This window comes from Onychostruthus taczanowskii, unplaced genomic scaffold (genome assembly GCF_017590055.1).
Source record: "Onychostruthus taczanowskii isolate IOZ18803 unplaced genomic scaffold, ASM1759005v1 scaffold4, whole genome shotgun sequence".
NCBI classification, from domain to species: domain Eukaryota; kingdom Metazoa; phylum Chordata; class Aves; order Passeriformes; family Passeridae; genus Onychostruthus; species Onychostruthus taczanowskii.
In genome coordinates, this window is record NW_024501459.1 from 17,915,857 (window position 1) to 17,937,813 (window position 21,957).

General features: G+C 38.3%; 1 protein-coding gene across 5 annotated transcripts in view; it reads right to left on the reverse strand.

Moving 5' to 3' along the window:
* The window catches only part of RUNX1T1 (RUNX1 partner transcriptional co-repressor 1), a 114,094-nt gene that overhangs the window by 5,793 nt on the left and 86,344 nt on the right, over window positions 1–21,957 (reverse strand). For all 5 annotated transcript variants that reach the window (XM_041412573.1, XM_041412575.1, XM_041412571.1 and 2 more), the window contains 3 exons: window positions 21,477–21,678; window positions 13,444–13,512; window positions 7,370–7,560 (listed from right to left, as the gene is read on the reverse strand). In XM_041412573.1, coding sequence (XP_041268507.1) covers window positions 7,370–7,560; window positions 13,444–13,512; window positions 21,477–21,678 — 462 coding nt within the window. The remainder of the gene's footprint in view (window positions 1–7,369; window positions 7,561–13,443; window positions 13,513–21,476; window positions 21,679–21,957) is intronic.

Below are 21,957 nucleotides of genomic sequence, written 5' to 3' on the forward strand. Positions count from 1 at the left end.
TGTATTGTGATCAGTAAACATGGTGTAATTCTGCTCCAGTTATACTTGCACAGTTTCCACATATTGCCATGCCCGCTGACCTCCCAGCTATTTGCTTTCAACTAAATTGCCAGCCATGGGTTTGGTCCATATTTCCCTTTATTTCCTTATCTGAAAATAAATGCACATGTACAAACATCCTCATGTAGACTTTTCCAAAAAAAACCACCTTCCTCCCACGTGGAATAATGCTGAAGCCAGCCAGCAAATGCCCAGGTGCAGGAATTCCTGCCTTGTGAAGATCTGTTTGCAGCACTGAAGTTCATGCTTTAATTGCATGGGAATTACTAAGAAGGTGTCAAACTTAGTCAAGTATCCATTTAGTTAATATAGGCCAGCATCTGAAGAACCTTCACTTGGCTTCCCTTTTTGAGGAGCACTTCTGACTCCAGGTGTGACCAGAGCCACCACAGAGTATTTCAGTATCTTACCACATGATCCGTATTGATGTCAGGAAACAGTAGTTTAATTCTAACAGTATTGGTTCAACTTTCTTATTAAAATAGACATCAGTTAACTATCAGACTACAGGACATGAAAAGTGATACATAGGTGCAAGATTTTAATGAAGTGGGGAAGTACCAAGCTGGCTCCTTACATGATTACTTAATATGTCCTACTTTGTTTGGTATATGATTTTGTCCACTGGACATATTATTTCTAATTTAACAGGTCATTACAACTTTAGTGTAATTGTGGGAATAAAACCACATAAAATAGAAGAATTTCAAAATAAATCCTACATCTCACATTTATACAGCAACTTACTGTGTTTAAAAGTTACTACAGTGCAAATTAACATAAAAAAACACACACATCACAGGGAGCTTGTACTGAGACTTAATGTGCAGAACCCCCTGTCCCACACAGCCCTCACCATTGTGACTATTCCTTGCTCCTTCCCATGTGCAAGTAGTGAAAAAGAGCAGCAAAGATCAGGCTCAGGCACCACAAGCTTTGGAAACAAATGCTTTCTGTTCACAGTGCTGGCTGATAGTCCCACATTCTACCAAAGCAAAGCCAGGTAATATCCTGTGCTTCCTATGTCCCTGCTGCTCATGTCTTTCCAGCAGATCCAGCTACCACAGACAAAGCTTGACCTAACTATGGGATTGAACACACTCAGGGTATCTTCCTTCCTGAGATGCTCTAGCAGACACCAGCAAAATGGAACACCCTCGCTGAGGTGTGTGCACAGCATCTTGGACAACAGATGGCCAATGTGTCATGTTGGTGACGAGATGGCAATCTTCATACAAGGGTATATGGTAACAACTACGGACTGCCTTACAGCTGATTTAAGGCTATCTTGTGTCACTGGCAAGATCCAGCTGGGAGGTTGAGATGATCCACTTCAAATACAGAAAATCAAGCAAGACAAACAGAACTTTGAAAAAACCTGAAGAAAGTCAGCCAGATTAATCAGAAGTCAGACAAACATAACCTGTGAGAAAAGACTGAATGAACTCAGACTCTTAAATGTGAAATGGTAGCCTAAAAGGAGCAGTAGCTCCTTCATATCACTGCAGCTGTAGCTCCTACACATCACTCCAGTGAATGTGTACATCCATCTCTACATGGACTAGCAGAACTAACAGGATCAAAATTCTCTTAAAAACAGCAGCAAATTGCCTAGAGATGTTGGAGAATCCCCATCATTAAAGCACAGGAAAATCAGAGGGAATGGTACAGCTAGAGTTGATCATGGATTTTAAAAAGGGAGAAGCCAATCTCTCAAAGCCTCTGCTGGTCTATATATTCTGTCTTTAGGTAGTGACCTACAACACTGCACTTCCAGCTCATGCTCTGTAGAGTTCCAGATATAGCTAAAACTATGAGGAGGACTGGACTGCAGTTTAACTCTGTACTGATTTGCCTGTGAAACAGTGAGGCTATACAAAAAGCTAGATTCTCAGACTAGGTAATTCAATTTAACTTCACTACCTTGAAAATGGATTAATTCAATGAAATTGAGCTAAATTACACCAGATGGGAATCTCACTCCGAATTTATGCCACCGATCATATTTCATCCTCCTCTTTCAACTGACAAGGAACATCAGTCTTGGGTCAGAGCCTTATCTTAGGTCAAGCTCTCAATTCTCATGCACTTAAGCTTCCATCTTCAAACACTCCTGTTTGCTCTCATCAAAATTCTTAAAAACAAAAGGTCTCCATTTCTGTGTTCTCCAGTACCAAAACACACTTGTCAGTAATTCTGCCCATCCTGTTGCTTTCATCTCTGAAATATTCAACCAGAATTCAGTATTTGCTTTCCTCTGACACTCCAGCTGAGACTTAGTATAGAGCTTGCTTAAATAAATAAAAAACACCTCTTTGTTCTGTCATCTTTGAGAAATTCTGGATTTCCCCAGTTTACCATGAAAGGAAGCATGGCTGGTATGAAGAACCCAGATTTTTCCCAGTTCTGCAATGCCCATGACATTCAAAACTCTACCACTGCTAACCACAAGAAAAGGAACATCTAGAAAGCACTGAAACCACAGGGGCATAAATGAGAACTGTATGAGCTGCTGAATAGCAGTGTAAAAATCCAGCAAAGTTGTTTATGAGAATTTTATACAAGAGTCACTAGAAAGGGAAATATATTGGTACTTTGGAAATTCCCACACTGTGTCAAAATGACATTCAAACTTTTAGATGTTTTAGATGTTTAGTAAAGTTACACCTATCATGGAACACTCCAGGCTTGCCCAAGCCCCTGTTTATTGAGTGAAATACATGAACTTTCATACAAGGCAGTGAGAGTAGCTAAATCCTGCAAACAGAAGTGCTGAGCAGCCCACAGAAGAGACGTGCAAGCTGGCGAGCCAGGCTTAGCTTAGCAGTCTGGGGCAGTGCCAATGCTCTCATCACATCTGGACTGATCCTGTGCAGAACACATGGCTCTGGTGCCTCTGTACTACCCACCACTGCAGGGGATGATGTGCTGCTTTCCAAGAGATGCTCTGCCAAAAAATTAAACATTAGCTGACATAGGTATTAAACTTAATACCAGCCTGAAAACTAGGCTTGCCTGAATCACACCATCTGATGCTCAGAGTCAGGTTTGCTGGCATGGTCCTGGTCTCAATGGATCGGTCAGCAGAGATTGAACCCAGCTGTCTTCAAAATGTCAGGTGTGATATTCACATACAACATGAACTGCTGCAATATAAACAAGCCCTAACATTACACATCTCCTAAAAGCAGTGTTGGACCAGTTACCTACTTGTTTTATCTGAGCAGATGTCAGCATCTGCTTTAAGTAGAGAGAACTGAAACATTTGTGTTCCTTCCCTGTCCCCAGCCCCCAACCTACTCAAAACTAAGGGATAACACTGAGTGTCAGATTTTTCAGTGGCATTTTATACCAAACCAGAAAGACAAATGTTTTGATGATCCCACCCCCCCTCCCCTTACAATCTGGGCAGTCAGTGTCTTTGCTAAACTGTTCACCCTCACTATTAAAATTTATTTGCAAAGCAGCACATTGCAGCCAAAGCAAGCACAGCAGTCGTTACAGAGTAGGCTGCTCACACATGTTTCCATACTTAGCCAAGCCAGCTACTGATGAATGGGCCATTTTTTGTCAAGCAACTGTAAGGAACTGGTAAAGAAATAATTCGTGGCTCAGAACAGCCATGCTGACAGGTAGGCTTTGTCCTGGTCCTTTTGCTTTCCAGCAGCAGTCTGCTCAGTCAGCTGGTCCTCAACCAATTTCAATAACAGAAAAGCATGAACATTAGCTGGTCAGTTGCAAGGTCTTATGTCAAGAAACTATGAAAATGTTTAGAAAGTAAACGCATGGACACTGAAGCAGTGGGAGTGCTAGTTAAACCATGCTGAACAACTCTAAGATAAGTAAAGAGCAATAGTTCAACAAATGAGTTCAAGTCAGAATCAGAAATTCTACCAATGCTATGTAATGTGGTCATTCTCAAAACCTTCCAGACCACTTCTTAAAAGTCGAGATGCTTCTGAGTATTACACCTCTCTTATTAGTCTTCTTACTGTCTTGTGCTCTCTTAATTTTGGAATTTTGATTTCATCATCTTAATATGCTCAGCTTCACTTTTTTTTTTTTAAGACAATCTTGCACTCAGAGATCCTATTTTTTCTGGGTTTAAGACAAAGCAAAACAGAATACCGAAAAAACCAAGCAAAATGAGGAAAAAAACCCAACCCAACACAGAAATCAGCAACACCAACAAAAAATGTCAAAAATCCAATCTATTTTTCTTTGTGATTTTTTTGAAAGGTCTTGGATTAGGAGGCTGCGTTATAATAATCACAAAACTCCTAAGGCTTAGTACTAGTTATCACTTTGAGAACTGCAGCAGACTGCAATAAAAATCATACCACAAAATTTACTATCAGAACAGCTTCAAGAAGACTCAGCTAGGTCCAAGCTGCATTTTACTGAATAACAAATCAAGGGAGAAACCTTGCCAATAGACAGGGAGTGGCTATATCAGTAGAAAATTGTATCTGATACATTACAAATCTGGCATCAAATTCTCATCTCCTTTCATAGTTACAACATCCAAAAGAAATAATGACACCCACTAGAGAAATACAGTCTGTCAGGAACTGCATGGAGGTTATACAGCAGCCTATAGTGAGCTTTCTTGCATGACTTGGAGCAATGTCCCAGCAAGGATAAGGAATGAGGAGAGGTGCTCATCATTCCCCCTGGATCTGCAAGACTTCAGAGGCTGCACTGGAACAGTCTCAGATTTGAAACTAGAAATATTCTAGCTCTAGAAATTTTACTCCAGTGCCTTAAGTGCATAGGAATCTGTGCTGCTGTAAGTGTTCTGTTTACAGCTGAAAGCTGTAAACAGAGAATTTATGTAGACCTAGAACCTAGACAAATGAGGAGCAATGTCCACAAAGATATTCAAGAGATAATTAATACCAAAACAAATGTGGAGTTTTATTCCTCAAACCTGAAAAACACAGTCTCATCTCTGAAGAATCACTTTTCAAACGATCTTCTATCCCCAAAGATAGGGGATAGAAGGGAAAGGGAAGGGAAAGTCCAGTCCATTCTTACAGAAGTCACCCTCTCAAAGGAATCCAAACCAGCCTGAGTTAACAGGTAACTGTGAGAAGCATTGCTCTAAGTGTTTGGAGTTTGTCATAATTAGAAGCTGAAGAGGAAATGCTTATAAATCTAACTCAATAAGCATTGCCACCATCTCCCTTCACAGTTAATCAATCACCTGCAAACACAAACTGTCAAACTTGATTTCTCTCTGATGGCTTACTAAAATTTGTGCCTCAAAACAGCCACCCTGGTGACCACAGGGGTGAAAGTTGCAGGATCAGGACACTAGACCTCATTTCTAGGTCCAGGAGGCTTGTAACTTCCCTGAGGACACACAACCCTGAGAACATCTATAACCTGAACAGACACATTTCATTAGAATGCAATTAAAAGAATTCTTTGTCCCAAGTCCTGTTCCCAAGAAGTGAGAAACCTTACAATCAGTTCTGCTGCAGAAGAAGTAAAGATGTTGTTACATGGCTTTTTCCAGAGCTTTAACTGCTCAGAAGTTAATCAGAGCACACAAACTCTCTACACATTCCTTTGGATACACATTTGCTTGTGGAAAAATGGGCTGTAGGTACTGGCACGTAAGCACTTCCTCTGTCCTGCTCACGCTATATCAGTGCACTAAATAGATTTAATTTGCTGTTTCCTCCAAAGGTATTTACCTTTGTCATTTTGGTTTTAACAATAGGAGTCTCTTGTATATATACACACACAAAATGAAAGCTCTTTAATGATGCTATGTCAGAAAAATGCCCTTACTATGAACAGTGCAAGGAAAATGTCCTTGAGTATCTTAGATACAAAAGTCCAATAAATTGAATTTATGTCTCATTTAATCTACAATGGAACAGCTAGTACTTAAAGGGTACATATACTTCCCCTAGTTCCTTTCTTCCTGAGAAACTTTCAGATGCTGAAAATCAATTCCTTTTGTCTCCTTGTTATTCATCTGCTACACATTAAGAAGAAACTCTGGGCATTCAGTGATCCCACAATGGTCTTTCATCTCCAGAGAAGCCTGTTATGAATTAAAAACTTACGCTCCCTCAAATTACAGATGCATACTGCAGCATGCCACTGACTTATGTGCTGGTGATTCCTCCCAGTGTTCTCAGCATGCTGAAGGTAGCTCATCTGCATCTCTCAACTTAAGTGACTCTTCTACAACACTGCCCATCCAGCCCATGCAAAGTGTTTAGACATGAGCATACACAAATATACGTCCCTGTGTAACAGGGACTGTCACCGACTCTTTTCCCCAACTCCCTGATGTTTAGAAGTTTGTTTTTAACAGTGTGCTACAGTCAAGATGTTAATATACAAACTGCAAATACTTTATGAAGGTAATGCTCTTTCATTTCAGTGGTCTTGAGAAATGGAGATTATATACAAATAACTTCCAACTGACAAAATTTCTTTGTCATGTCTGTTTTTAAGGGCAGTCTTAACTTGGGACTCTTTTTTTTTTTTTTAACAAGCATAAAATTTAATTGCTATCTAGACAGATGCAGCACTGGTCAAAAACGCACTGCTCTTTCACTCCCAGCTTCCACACAGTCACGGTGTCAGATGTCCCGTACCATAACAATTCAAGGTTTTCACTCTCAGGTTTGAAAGTACATCAAGGCTTAACATATTTATTCTTGTTTACTCTTTGATCTCTCAGTCTATTTTTTCTTCTACCAAATGCTCTTTGCCCATTCCTCAACTCTGAAATATTCCCTGCAGCCAAAGCAATACATTCAAAATAAGGAAACACTTGCAAATTCACATTCACATTCTGTCCTACAGGAGCCACCATCTTTTGCTAATCATTTCTACATCCAACACTTTTCCCAGACAAGTTTTTAGCCACCTTGCTCTACAATCTCTATCATGAATAATTTCTTTGTTTAAATTAGATTTCAGTGTCAAATATTTTCCACTGAGCATCTCTTTATCTATTCAGTATGGTAGTTTGAAGAGTTTTAAAATGAAGCTACTGAAAAGTCAAATTAGAACATTATATGTAACCCTGCGCAGCAGTTAAAAGGCGAGAACAGAGCTCAAGTTCGCTAGCTATTTTGAGCTCAGATTACAACACAGCCAAGGAACTTGGTGTATGCCTGACATACACATCCAGAACAGCTGGATGTGTATGTCAGGCATACACCAGCTGTGCAGAGAGTTAACAGCAGGCTCTGATGCCCTGTGTCACACAGATTGAAGCCAGCCCAGACACACCTTTGGTTTGCAGGCACAGGTGATGCCTGCTCAGCAAGGCCCTTACCTCACTTGAATCCTCCTGCTGGTTGATGACAGCCAAGGCATCCTCTGCCGCCTGGCGCTTGGCTTCAGCAACAGTGCGCTCCATCTTGGCCCTCTCCGAAGTGATCATGTCGTGAGCCTTCCGCTCGGCCTCCGACACCGCCTTCTGCAGCTCGGCCATCGCCTGGCGCTTCACTTCATTGACAGCTTCCTCTGCAAAGCAGGGAGAAACCCGCGTCAGCACAGCACGTCTGCACGCGCCTTCCTGGCACCGACGTGGGAAATGCACCGCTGTTGTTATCGTTACGTTGAGATTACTTTGAATTATAACCACAGTCGTCATTCTGAGTAGGACACAGAGGAACCTGGTTCCTCAAGAATCCTCAAGAAGCACTGAGGTTCTTCTCTTCTTCCCCATCATCGAAGTCTCTACCACTAGTAATGATTCTTGTTATTTTGATTCTCAAGCAGTACTTCTTTAGGTACAGTGATTTCAGATCCCTGGTCCACTTTATTTGCAATCTTTTTGAACATGGAAAAATTAGTTTTGCAGCACAGCAGATATATGCATATAGTTGACAATTATTATTGAAGACATATTACAGACTTTTTAAAAAATGTATTTTTAAGCTCAGGGACATTAAGACAGGATTTATGATCTTTAACATCTTTTTCCCCATATGTTAAAAAATAAATACATGAAGTTAAAAAACCCCAAGAGTTTATTTAAAATTTTAAATCACTGGTCTAGTATCTTTTCTTGGACATACTGTTTTATGAGAAAAAAAAAATTGTTTATCACCATTCATTTGACCTCCTGATCTGTCCTTCAAATCTGTGTTTGTGCTTGAAGACTTGACTTCCTGGCTCTTCTGAGCTCTTGAGCACACCCTGCCCAGCGAGACTTTGGAGCACAATTAACACTGAGCAGGGGCACCCTGCTTTATTAAACTCAAACCTTCATGCTCCTTGTACAACAACTATGGTAGCATGAGTCCTTTCTTTGGTACATACTAGTGTCATATCTTTCATTCCAGAAAACATGGATTGTCTCAAATCAGTTATTTGGCTTTTGATGCAGGAAGAGTACAAAGATTTTACTAATGAACAGTCTTTTAATTGACAACTAAAACAAGTAATTTCTTTTTTTTTTTTAATTAACTGCTCTAATTAACAAGGAAACCATCCTCCCCCTGAATTAGTTTATCTAATTTTCATCTTTATTCAAAGCAAAATGACAATGATTAATTGAAAATTTAATAAGCAGTAATTATTAACTTGGCAAACCTAGTACCAATTAACACTCTATTAAAACTAATTATGACATGTTTCATTCAAGTGTTTGCACTTAATTGTTTCATGCACTTAAAACCCACCTTAATTAAATGTTCTGTTTAATTAAAGCCACAGATTTCTATTAAAAATGTTTTACTGGAGATTAAAATCTGAATAATAGAAACGGTGTTATGTGTTTGAGTTTTAGTGTGTGTACTCGTGTGCACGAACATGCAGACAGAACTCTGATGTACAGATACTCAGTCACTCTCCTGAGTTACATCTGATAGCTCTGCACATGCTATTTAAAAAATAATGTCTATTTGAAGTCTCCATTTTCAGTTATTAAGCAAATTACAATAAAGTCTTAACTTTAGGCCTTGTACTGACTAAAACTGAACTAAAATGAAAGAAGAGCTCTACTGAGGAGCATGTGCACATGTTACATATGTGCATATCTGCAAGAGATGTTTCAGCTGAAGTTTTCAAGGGGGTGGGGAGGGATTTAGAGATAAAACTTATGCCTTTATTTTCATGAGGCTGAAAATACGCCCTTATATTACCCTACCATAAATGTTGTTTAGGGAAAGCCTCAGGAGAGGAAAAAATCATACCCTTCAACCATACAGCCAAGGCTTAATTTCCTTTGAATATTCAAGGTGAATTAAAATTCTATCTAAGTGGCAATACAGGACAATAATTTTTGCTTACGATCAAAGCTACAGCTAGTCTAATTGTATATGCAAATCAGGCAATTTATATTTAAATTATGCATTCCTATTCTAGTCCCACAGGCACACGGAGATCAGCAAAGGGAATTGGTAGGACATTTGCAAGGTGCTTGAATATTTATTACCAACTGTAACCATTCACTGATCATGAGAAAAGAAATATACACAGGCAAACATACAGATGCAATTTTATTACCATTTTCAGAAAAATGAGACAACTTAAATACAGGCGTTTCATGTCTATGAACTGCAGTTACTGACAAAGTGGATTTCGTTAAGAAACTCTGCGTTCTTGCTGATATTTGCTACTAATAGAAATGATCTTTGAATGACATGATGCACTTTTGTTACATTATATAAATTTAGTTTTACAGTTAGGTGTTTGTACTGGTTAGAAATGCCAGTTTCTTTAATAAACAGAAGCAAAATGCTCCAATATTTTTACATGGACTTTTAATTGCAGTTTTTCATCCCAGATAATCTACTTCTTTTCAGTCCAAATATAGAAATTGAAAATTATATTGTATCATCTATATTGGGTAAATTTTTTGCAACACTTCTTGCATGCTCTTGCATGAAGATGCCTGAAAGTGCTTATGAGGCCATATGCCTGACTGATATTTTTTGACTGGCTTAAACTATGGATCGGATTTTAATATTTCCATTAACTTTGATAACAGAATTTGTATTGTTCTATATTAAGTGTGAAAATAAATAAGTTAAAATATGTCAGGTCACAATGCACCTTCAGTATTTCAATATATTACAAACTCATGAACACATAAATAATTAGACAAAATTTTGTATCATTGATCTTCTTCACAGCTTCCCAAACTAAATACTACTGATATTTTATAGGCATGGAATATTTATAGGCATAGATATTTTATAGGCAAGCTTCATAGTTTAAGATATGTTTGTGATATGGGTGACGGTGAAGGAGATTTTTATTTGCCTTGACAATGCTGAACTATGAAGACCAAGAAAGACCAGCACCCTTCCTTTCCCTGTGCTTCAGAGAAAGGAAGAGTGATTAGATTCCAGTATCAGAGGGCAGAAATCTGCAAGTTTTTAAAACCTAGTATCTAAGATGTGTGTACCTGCATCCTCTGTCTTCCCAGCAATGCTAAGCATTCTCAGCACAAATTCACTGTCATTTTAGGAATGCAACTGAAATCCTCCTTCCCTTTGAGCAGCATTAACACAAAAGAGAAGCTCCAGGAAGCAAACAGCTTGTGTGGAATAGGCATTACTCAGCATGGTCTGAAGTCCTTGGAGCAGACTTAAGAAAGGTACTTATCTTTCACCCAAAATGATGATTCACCAGCCAGCTACTGGTGACCTCCCTCACCTCATTGACACAATTGTCCACATGATAAGAAAAGAAAGGGGGTGGGCAGATGTGCAGTCCTGTGCCACCACAACATTTTGGATCATCTCACTCTCAGGCTGACCCTGGCAAGGGTGGCCATTGGCAGTTGGTGACAAAAAGTTATCTCAGCATTATATCCCAAAATGCATCATCTGTCTCAGGACTATCTCTGTACAATGTGCAGGACCCTTCCTGCCTTTGTAGAGACAAAGGATGGTCATTTCACTCTTCTTCTGTAACTCCAGAGCTTTCAGCTGGACTGCCATGGGCATTGAGCCTGGCTAAGTGACAGTTTCTACAAGACACAGAAGAAGCTATTGCAGCAGCCCACAATGGGCCTGCGACCCTCTCTGTGTTTAATAAAGGGAAGTTTGTACTCCCAGAGAGAAAGTCACCCAACCTGTGATCTGACTGATCCTCATTACCTGTTTCCCTCCCTCTTGACTGCTGAGGAACACCAAGAACTTGTCTTGGACACTTCATCCATAAGTGTCCATAATGCAATGAGGTGAATCAGGGCACTGATGACAGCTTTCTTCTGGTGTGTGAAACTGAAGTGGGCTTACATGGCTTTAACTCATGAGGTACTGCATAATATGTCCTTGCACCAGCAGCCACAAAAGCACATGCCTACCTTGGTATATTTTCAAGACTTAGGCTGGAGTCTACCAATTTCCAAAAGTTTAAAGTGAATCCCTTCTCCACATGCCATTTTTATGCCACTTTCTTTCAGTGTAATGGATTCAGCATTCCAAACAGAATTTCATACTTGATTCAGCTCTCTGCACATTGCTCTTTACAAACATTTGACACAAGAAGAGATCCACACTGAACCAAAAGAAATAATCTGTGGGGGATTTGTAGTCCTCTAGACTGGGAATTGCTGCCCACCCAGGAAACCATGGAGCATCTCAAATGGCATCAGAGGCCTATTCTCAGAGAGCTGAATTGCACCTTTACTGCCTTCATCATGAAACTGTGGACACCTCCAGTTTCAGACCATCCTCCTAAAAATGCAGGACCATGGTTTATGAAAGCAGTATGCTTTCTAATGTTTGACTAGACTTAGTAACAGATACAGGTATGCATCCTGCAGAGTCACACTTCTTTTATTCTCCAACTCACAGGCACAATCACTTGATTTAAACCCACATCAGCCTGAAAATAAGAGACTGGAAACAGGACCAAAGGAAAAACTTTGTTTCAAAGGAACAGATGACATAGATGTTCACAAGATGACATCACAGGTCCTGTACACAACCATTCATGAACACATGCAGTGTGAATGCACATCCAACTTCATAACTCAAGCCAAAAGCTTCAACTAACTTGTGTTAATTATGAAGAAACTTTTTTCTTTTATTGTATTGAATCCATAAGTCATAAATAGTCTGATGCCAAATTACATCAAACCCTAGATTTTTCAAGAGGACTGAAGTTTTTGAAATTTAACAGAATAATGCTCCTAATAGTGAAATTTCCTGGGATTGCATATATTTTTGTATTTTTCACTTAAAATGTTAACATAAATATGGCAATATGAAAATATTCTTGGGCACTGAGATACAAAGGCTACACTTTCCTTGGACAAAACCAAGAAAGTACACAGTTTTGCTATTTTTCACAGAAAATGCAATAGTTCTAGAAACATTAACATATTGAAAAATGTAGACCTTACACGATAAACCCACATTACACACAAAACACAACTCCTTGTCTGATGCAACAAGATAACAGCATAACATTTTTACCTGTATGCTGTGTATCTAGTTTAAAATACACTGGAAAGCAGCAAGCATTTACAGGAGATTTGATCAGAAAGCATCAACACTGCTGCATATTTGCCATTTAATCATTAACTGCTGCTCAGACAGCTGCTGCAGACTTCATGGTTATACAGGTGTTCAAAAGCAGGGGGGTGTGTTTGGGTGTATAAATAGCTCCTCAACTATCTCGAAGGAGTTGAAGAGCTGCCTCCAGGCCCCTCTGAAAACAAGGAAGCTCTGATGTCAGTGTCAGAAGAGCAAAGGTTTAGCTCCAGCACCAGAGTGGGATCCTTGCCAGGAAACTCCTGTGCTCAGGCAAAGTTTCAGTGTTAAGAAAACTTTGCACAACCACAGCGTCTGCCCAGGGTGCTTTCCAGGCACAGGCAGATGCTGTCAGTGCCCTGCAAACAGCCAGAGCAGCTGCAGAGATGTGAACTTGCTGACTTCATTGCACACTCTGCAGGTTTATGAGCACAGGCTTCACTGGGGGCTGACAGGCACAAAATCTTTTTTAAATTAAGAATGGTTACTTTGCATATTTGAAGTCTTTTTTTTTAACAGGTGTACTTGGGGTTTTTTTCCCCTCCATTGGGAATTCTTACTTTAACTAGGTAAGAACCCTGAAGCTAAAAAAAACCACCCACACTAACCTCTTTTTTTTAAATTGCTAACAGACAAACTTTTAACATATCAAGTTTCAGCCTGAAACCATTAGAAGCCCTGAAAATAGGGGTCCATATTGGAAGTACTGATATTCCCCTAACTATAGCAGCAGATGCATCTATTATAAAATTATTTAATGTCCCGATCAGTTCCAGTTTAAGATTATTAAACACAATTTCTTCTTGTTACTAGTAAGCCCTTCCCCCGCCTCCCAGTTCCTCACATCAGTGCATTAACAACTGCACACAGCTGCCAGACAACTAAGCTGGTGTTTTTAAACATTTCTTACCAGCTTTCTTCCAGATCTCCTCTGGCACGTATCCAGACGCAGGCCTGTGAAGGAATTCCCGATGAGATTCTGCAGGAGGAGGGGGTGAACAGGGAAAAAGAAAGAGCATCATAAGCAATGCTGGCTTGTTGAGAACAGGGCCTAGAGAAAAATACCTTTTCTCTTTAATTATAGCTCAGACAAAGAAATCAAGTGAAGCTTTTCTCTCCACAAAACAAAACGGATGCCATGGTCGTAGCTCATTAATGTCACATAGATCAGATCAATTCTTATGATTTGTATGCCTCATCTTAAGCCAAGTTAAGACCTTCATTTTATTTTTATTTTACAGTGCTTTGAGTTGACTCTGTATGACAGTATCCACACTTTTAAGGGAGGCTTTGCAAGACAAACTGAGGGAGTGACATGCTTTGTCCTTTCTCATTGTATTTATGAAAAGGAAAAAGAAAGGGCAACAGTACAGGTCTGGTACTTTTGGTCTGTGCAAAATAGTACTTATGAGTACAGATAAAAGTCAAGATGTCATTCCAGAGATCAAATAAGTTGTCCACAAAAAAGCAAAGGGGTGTTTCTCTAAGTTCAGAGCTATGCTTTCCTATATCTGAGCCCATGTTGGCAACTGTAGCTGCAAGAGTTTGAAAAACAGAACCTTTAACTTTAGGTTAATGCCCTAAATAAAGGCTGCCGAACAACCTCACTGAAGCTGAAGCTCATAATTCACCTATATATTTCAATCACATTTTGACAGCTCTTTCCCCTTCTCCTTTTTTTTTTTTTTTTTTTTTTTTTTTTTTTTTTTTTTTTTTTTTTTTTTTTTTTTTTTTTTTTTTTTAAGGTTTAACCTTTAGGCCTGGGCCTAAGAGTTTTGAAATCAGCAAGATTCCTTCCACAGGGAATTCAAAGACCTTAGATCAGACGATACAAAATGAAAATTCACTTTGGCCTGAAATTTAGCATATAGATCCTCAGCAGATGAAATTGAAATTGCTCCTTTCAAATACAATTTAAAAACTGATTAACTATTATTCAAAGTAATAGAGGACGAAATGAACAAACTACAACCAAAAACATAAAACTATGTTCACTGCCATGATTACTATTGCCCGTGTGTCAGAAATCAATTGCCTTAAGAAAATAACTTGATTTGTTACATTACAGACAGGTTTGAATGTTTTTGGAGAAACAAATACCTGAAATCAAATACCTGTTTGATGTCTGGGATTGAAATATAACAAGAGTATACCTGCCATTCTTTGAATACTAATTATGACTAAATGTATTCATTTTTGTATCTTAGGAGCTTTTATTCACTTATTTATTCCCTAACTTGGTCAAAAAGCAGTATTTTTAAGAAAAAGTGAAACATCAGGTTTTGCAAATAATTTCTTACACCACTACATGTATCCATACAGTACTGTTTATATACAGTAGCCCACATAAACTTAAATGCTTTTAAAAGATGGCAATATTGCAGGCAGCTAATAAAGGTGGAAATGACAGGAGCTTTTTCAACAGAGAGTAGGGAATCCCTGTGCACTGTTTCACAGATGTAGTTTCTAGCATGAAAATCTGCAGACAGTGACTGGGAGTACATCTTCCCATCTGAAAGGCAGCTGCGCGGATTTACCCAGCTCTTCTGTTTGTCACTGAAGTATGGGACAACAATTTAAAATAGATTTTTGTCAGCAGACTTTCACACTTCTCAAGCATAAAATAATAGGAGTGTGTGTGTGTGTGTGTGTGTGTGTGTGTGTGTGTGTGTAGATTTTGCAAAACAGCTATTTATATTGGTTTAATCAACTTGATAGATGTTTTCAGACCTGATACCAAAAATGGGAAAATTCTCAGTATGGCTTGGCTTACATGATTTTGGAGATGACGAATAGCCTTGTGTACAGTTTTCACCCCTTAAAAGCTTTTAGACTTACAGGCACAGTGCCAGTTCTTTTAGGGGGATAGAGGCAACAGCAGAAAATATTGTTTGAAGGCTCAAGAAAAAGAAAGGCAAAAAATTAAATCACTCTTATTTGCTCTTCATGGAATACCTGCAGGAACAGACCCAACCAGGCTCCAAATGTGGCAAAACAAGGGGTTTGTTGCATTCATGCCTTTACTTTGTATTGAGTTTTCCTGCCTTCTCTTTAAGGTACCATCCAATGCAAGGGAAACAACCTTGATTTAAGTCTATGGCTCTTAGTTTTGGGGAAAAAAAGAAAGAAAAAAAAAAAAAGACAGTGAGATGTGGAACTGATTTTTTGGTACACATGACTTTCCAAAAATGGAATTCAATGACATAAATGACCAGATTGCCAGATAATTGTTAAAATTTCCAAAACATAAACATCAATCAAGCTCTTATTCCAACCACAAATTATTTACATGAGGAATGAGATCCTCTGCAAGAAGACTTAAATCAAGAGCTTATGAGAGACTTTCCCATAGTTTGGAATGGTGCACAAAAAAGACAAGAAGCACTTATGAAGATAATAAAAACCATATTTTCCAAGCCAGAAAAATTTTAGTAACATGGCTATTGTTTAGTCAGTGGTGATGAGTCTGTGAAAACAATCTTCTTTCTAAGGCTAAACTACAGGAAATGACCAGAGGATATAAATCTTACATATTAGTGTTTTTAAGGTAAGGAGTCCTTCAGTTTAAGAGTCACAAAAATTGCTCATTAAAACCGAAGCACAAAAGATCTTAATTTGAACATCTAGCAATCTCAAACCAAGATTAACACAACTGAGTGAAGTCCCTAAAATACTAAATTTAAAAGCAACTGCAAAAAGCCATAATGAGGACAACACATAATATTAAATAACTAACTGCAGCACCTAGAAGTCAAAGTAAATGTTGCCTAGAAAAAAACAGAATGAAATCAGACAACAATAAGAATAATCTGAAGTGATAAAGCAGATCATTCAGAAAAGGATCGGAAAAGGCTTTACATGTCAGACATTATAACAAAGGTTTGTTAATGGAGAAAATACAAAAATATCATTATGCAGGACAACAGTATGTACACTACTGAATTTACTTAAAATTTATGGCAAGGCATGAAAGCATGTGTTGGTAATTAGTCCAGTTCCAACTGAACCAAAGGAAAAAGATGAACAAGAAAAATAAAAAGCATATCTATATGAGAATAGTCTGTACTTGTCTGTAAGTGCTTAAATGAGGTAAAAACAAAAGAGACTTTTGATATCAAAAATGGTATTGGAATTTTCTATTGCAATGTCAAATAAACTTGTGAAATAGTAAAAAAGTTGCTGGAGTGGGAAAAGAATACACTTGAAGAAAACAAAAAAAATTGCATTGGTTTCAGCTCTCACATTCAACTAAAAAATTTTGGTGGCTTTAAGATAAAGAGAAAAGGTGCTGAAAGAGAGTGACGTGCAGGGATGTGGAGAATTGTGAGAGCAGCCATAAATATGGATCTGAGAAGTGAAACTGAGATGAAACACTAGGACCAAATAATTTATATGAACTCTTATGTGATCATAAGGTTCAAGCCCAAGAAAACAGAATAGAAAGACTTAGAAGGAAAAGAAATGTTCAGTAATCTCAAAGAGTCTAATTCACATTTGGAAAGAAGGACAGAAGATAAGCTGGCAAAACAAAAGAATTGAGGTTTTTATCACTGGACACTGACATGCAAGTGTATAACACAAAGTATTAAGAAATGGAGATGAACAGCTGATGTTTTGATGATCTTTTAGAATTTACTGCATTCATGAAAATACTGACAGTGATAATAATACCCTGCATGCTGTACTGAATATTGAGGCTCAAAAATAATAAAACCTACATATAAGCAGCCCTGAACAAATTAAATATATATGCCTTTTTGTGTATTTATGTGGTTTCCATATTTCATATGCAAGTTCTGCTTCATTCTATCCTATAATAAATGCAACACCACTAGTGGGACACAGAAAACAAACAAAAAAAATTCTCAGAGCAACAAATATAAAATATTCACTGCTTTGTTTGTAGGAGTCAAGTTCAAAAATGTGCCAGTTCCACATAATGAAAAATAGAAATAGAGATCTGAAGGTGTGTATTACTGAATGAGACTACCTTGCAAACCTGGTTGGGGGGCAAGTGTTCCCAGTATTTTTAAATATATCTTTGCCCTTCTTTGCCCTCTAATACATTTTTGTGGCTATTGCAACACCTCTTGAAAGTGTGTTAAAAATATAGTTGTTGTGTTCTCATTGTAAAAGAAAAATAAAAGAAAAGCCACATAGGTACTGTATTACTGAATCATCCTCAAGCAGAGGCCACTGAGCACTGAGAACACACACATGCAATGTTTCTGCAGTTGGAGCCCTACCTAACAGCAGGCAGTGCACTAAGCCACAATCTAGCCCAAGCCTCCCATGCAGAGAGTGGATTAAGAGCAATACTTAATGTCATCAGTGACCAGTATCACAGAGGCTTTACATTCTAGAATTACAAGTTATGAATGTTACTGTGGTAGTCACAGCATTACGGTTTGCTCATGTTGAGAATATCATGCATATCACAGCACTGCTGATTATCTGCAAATGGCAAAGGAACAGGTTTATCATCACAGCATGAATGTGTTGGCAGGAATGCTCTGGCTAACACTGAAAACATGATGGTGAACAGCTTTAGAAAAAATAAAATGGGTATGAAAGGGTTAACATTTAAAAATGTATTAAGAAATGGCTAACCTATGTGTTTTTGACAAACTCATACACTTCTGAGAATCCTGGTTTCCTGAGGCAAATCCTGCAGGTATTGCACTCTTCAGTTGGAGATTTCAAACTCTATTTTGTAAGATTTCCATTCAGATAAATTCAACAGACACAAAATATCAACACTGCTGCAGACCTTCTGATGTGTGCCTGCTCCACTTATCTAGAGCCACAGCTGCACTCAGTACGGTTATAGATCTTGTTTATAACCCATGATGCTGAAGAACCCTCATCTTTAATTTATCCCACTGTGTGTATTTCAGTATACAGTGTCTGATATGGGTAATTATTCACTATTAGGATGAAAGTTGCAGTCCTGCTGCAGTATGTAGTACTGAAATTCTTCAGCAGAAATGGAGGAGTTGGATGATGTATTATTCACTTCACAGGCCATCACAGTTAATCAAATGAATATATATAAATTCTGAGTCATTTTTAGACTTTCATAAACATGTATTATTCAGACTGAAAAGACCCTTTTACCTTCAGCACATTCTTGGAGAATAATGGGAGCTTGTAACCTGTTGTAGCTGGCTAATGTGTGTATTGGATTACATTGCATTAAAATGAATGATCAAGTATTTAATTTAATTTTTTAATTAAAAATGTCAACAGAAAAATATTGATCAGATATTGTAAACTTCCAGGCTCAACATGATTTACAGGGATGTCAAATTAAAAGAAGCAGAAAAATATTTGGCAGGAAAAAAGTCTACTGGTTCAAAATGACAACCAGAATTTTCTTCCATTACTTTTCAACTCAAACTATCCATGCTAGATCTCAGCTCAGAGATTTTCAGCAAGACCTATCGATGAAGACTGTGGCATGTTTGTAACGAGAAGTTATCACTTCAGTGATGATATTTGAATCGCAAAGAAAAAGAAACAAAGGCACAGATAATGCAGCCATATGGCCCCCTTATTTTTCTCCCTTGCTAGTGGAGATGACAGGATGGATTTAAAGGCTGGAATACCTTGCTGAAAAAAAAAAAAAAAAAACCAAAAAAAAGGTACAAAGGAAATTCACAGACATTTAGAATCTCTGTAGCAAACCCCCCAATATTTACATGCTGCAGTACTTTAATTAAAATATTGGAGCAATTTTTCAAACCCTTTTTCCCCACTTCAAAACTAAAATAAAAAGCCCTAAAGCACCTTAAGGCTCACAGACACTGCTTTAGTTTCGTTATACCACTGAATGTTAGGAGTTTTCATTTTGTTAACTAGATTTGAGGAAATATAAGGATCAGCTTTCCAAAGACTCCAAAGTAGGTATTCTCCCTGTCATGTCAGACATAAAAGCACTTCTTACCAATATTTACAACTGACATGGATGCTACATCACTGATGCAATCCAAGTTTCATGTTTGTGAGTCTCAGAAGTATTTTTTCAACCAAATACCCAAACTGGACATGTTAAAATTGAATGGATTCCAACCAGTTCATTTGTATCCACAGTACTGCAGAGCTGACTGATGTGTCCAATGCCAAAGACCATGCTGTATAACTATTTTTTTAGCCAGAAGACTTTGCTGTTTTCAAGAATTCATCTTGACATATACACAAACAAATGCTAATATAGGGATCTAACTGTATGCTTGATCTTCATTTCATCTTATGTACCTAATGTTGTGGTGATGACTATTTTTCTTGGATTGTAATATTATCTATAAAGTTTTGATGAATGCAATGAGTTCCAGTTTCCTTGGAGAAGTATAAATACTCAAGTTGCCTCTCATTTTTTCTACCTACTAAGTACACAGGCACCATGGCCTGTTTCTTTTTGCATCACAGCATCACTAGAGAAGCAAGCCACTGCTTTAGATCTATTTGCAAGTGTTCTTCCTGAAGTTGCAGATGTGATTGACGCTTCAGATGCCGTATTTATGAGTCTTTCTTTACATTACATTTAGCACTGTTCATACAAGCCATTACCTGAATACTTTCTGAGAAGGGCTCCTCTAGGGACTAGACTTATTAGTGAACTATAGAAGCATTTCCATAACCCTTCCTTCCAGTGATTGGAGCACATTTATAGAGCTATTGACTCAGGTAATTTCACACACGCACACAAAAAAAAAGATTTGTTTGTTATCAAGAGGCACTAAATATTACTATCACTATATCAGCAGTAATTTACTAAGAGAATGATGGAGATGGGATTAGATTTTTAGATGTTTTCTGTTTTCCTATTTTCAACTAAATAAATTTTTGACTTAGTAATACTGTTATTTAAGAATAGGCAAAAGGAAAACAGTTAAAATATGGTTGCAAAATAACACACATTCTACTAATTCTATTCTGTAAGTCTACTAATGAACACAGTTTATTATGATTTTGAGTAGATGGCATTGGATACAGACAATTAATTTTTTTATAAGACAATATCACACAAGCAAGCATAGACTCCTGATGTCTTCAAAAGATCAAGAACAATAAAAAGGTATCACTGAGATGTTTATGTACCAGATCTGCCATGAAAGCGAGGAGATGGGGTAGAAAAAGGCCAAAATACTAGTAACTCACAGAAAGTCCCCAAATTAAAAACTTGTTTTTATAGAGCAGAGTCCTCTTAGAGTAGTTGTGTGATGTACTGTGTGAGAGTGACTGTGAAGGTCTGCAGGAGGGAGACCCCAGCTGTTTGGTCTGCTCCTTTAAGGCGACTGCAGCCCACCCAGCTCAAGCTCTGCTGCCTGAGCCAAGGCCTGCACAGCTCCATGGAACTACACAACAAACAGTCCTCAGACAGACCTGCAGAAGCTGCAGTGACAGACACAGATCTAGGAGGATCATACGTGCATGACTGTGAGCATTCCAGATCTTGTTCCTTTTTTAAACAGAAGCCAAGTACACCTAAGAAGTGCCTATATCTTTACAACTCCATTTCCTTAGAAAGACAACTTGCAAGTTAAGTAATTTGATTTAAGAAGATGAAAGCCCTCTGTTTCAAATTGCAAACAATCCAGGAGCACATACAGATTTTTTTAAACAATCGGGAAAGAGAAGGAGTCAGAAGGGACAGAGAGTCAGTGCACATCTCACTGCTCTGCCACCCCTACACACTCTGTTCTCTCACCCCGTCCTCTCAGACTTTGCTGAATGAAAAGAAAATTACCAAGCATCACCCAAAAAACCTCAAGCCATTCCACCCAGAAACACCACTATTAGGGCATAAGAGTTATAATGAATTCAGTAGTCAGCAGAGAGGAATCATCACTATAACAGAAGAATCAGAACAAATGCCAACGCCATCTATCACTTAACTGAGCTTAGAGAATCAGCACACGATTTTCAACGAGGATACTGTACCTAACGAAACTGGATCTGGATTCACTGGACTCTGCTGTCTGGAATGACTACTGCTGCTGTTTCCGCCTTTTTTTAAATCCTCCGCATCACTGTACCGCCGTATCCAGTAATTCAGCTCCTCGCGGTCTGCTTCCTGACATCGCCGTAGGACAGTGAGAGATCGTCTGGTTTTTTCCACCATGTCCATTATACAGTTCAACAACTGTTCACACCAGTGGATGGAGCACAGAAACAAGAGGAACTTTTTATTCACAGAATGACATAATAATAAAGAAAATGCCAATGTACTGAGTGCATGGGTTTCAATAATGAAGGAGTCTCTCTCTGTTAACCTCAACTACAGCTGAAAAATTCTAGACTTGTTTTAAAGAATGACAATCCCTTCCTTTTTAACTGGTGATCCTAAACTATACAGATAGGGACTTACAGGAAAAAGAGCGAAGACAAGGAGAAAACAACTGATCAGGCTGTAGCCCTGCCT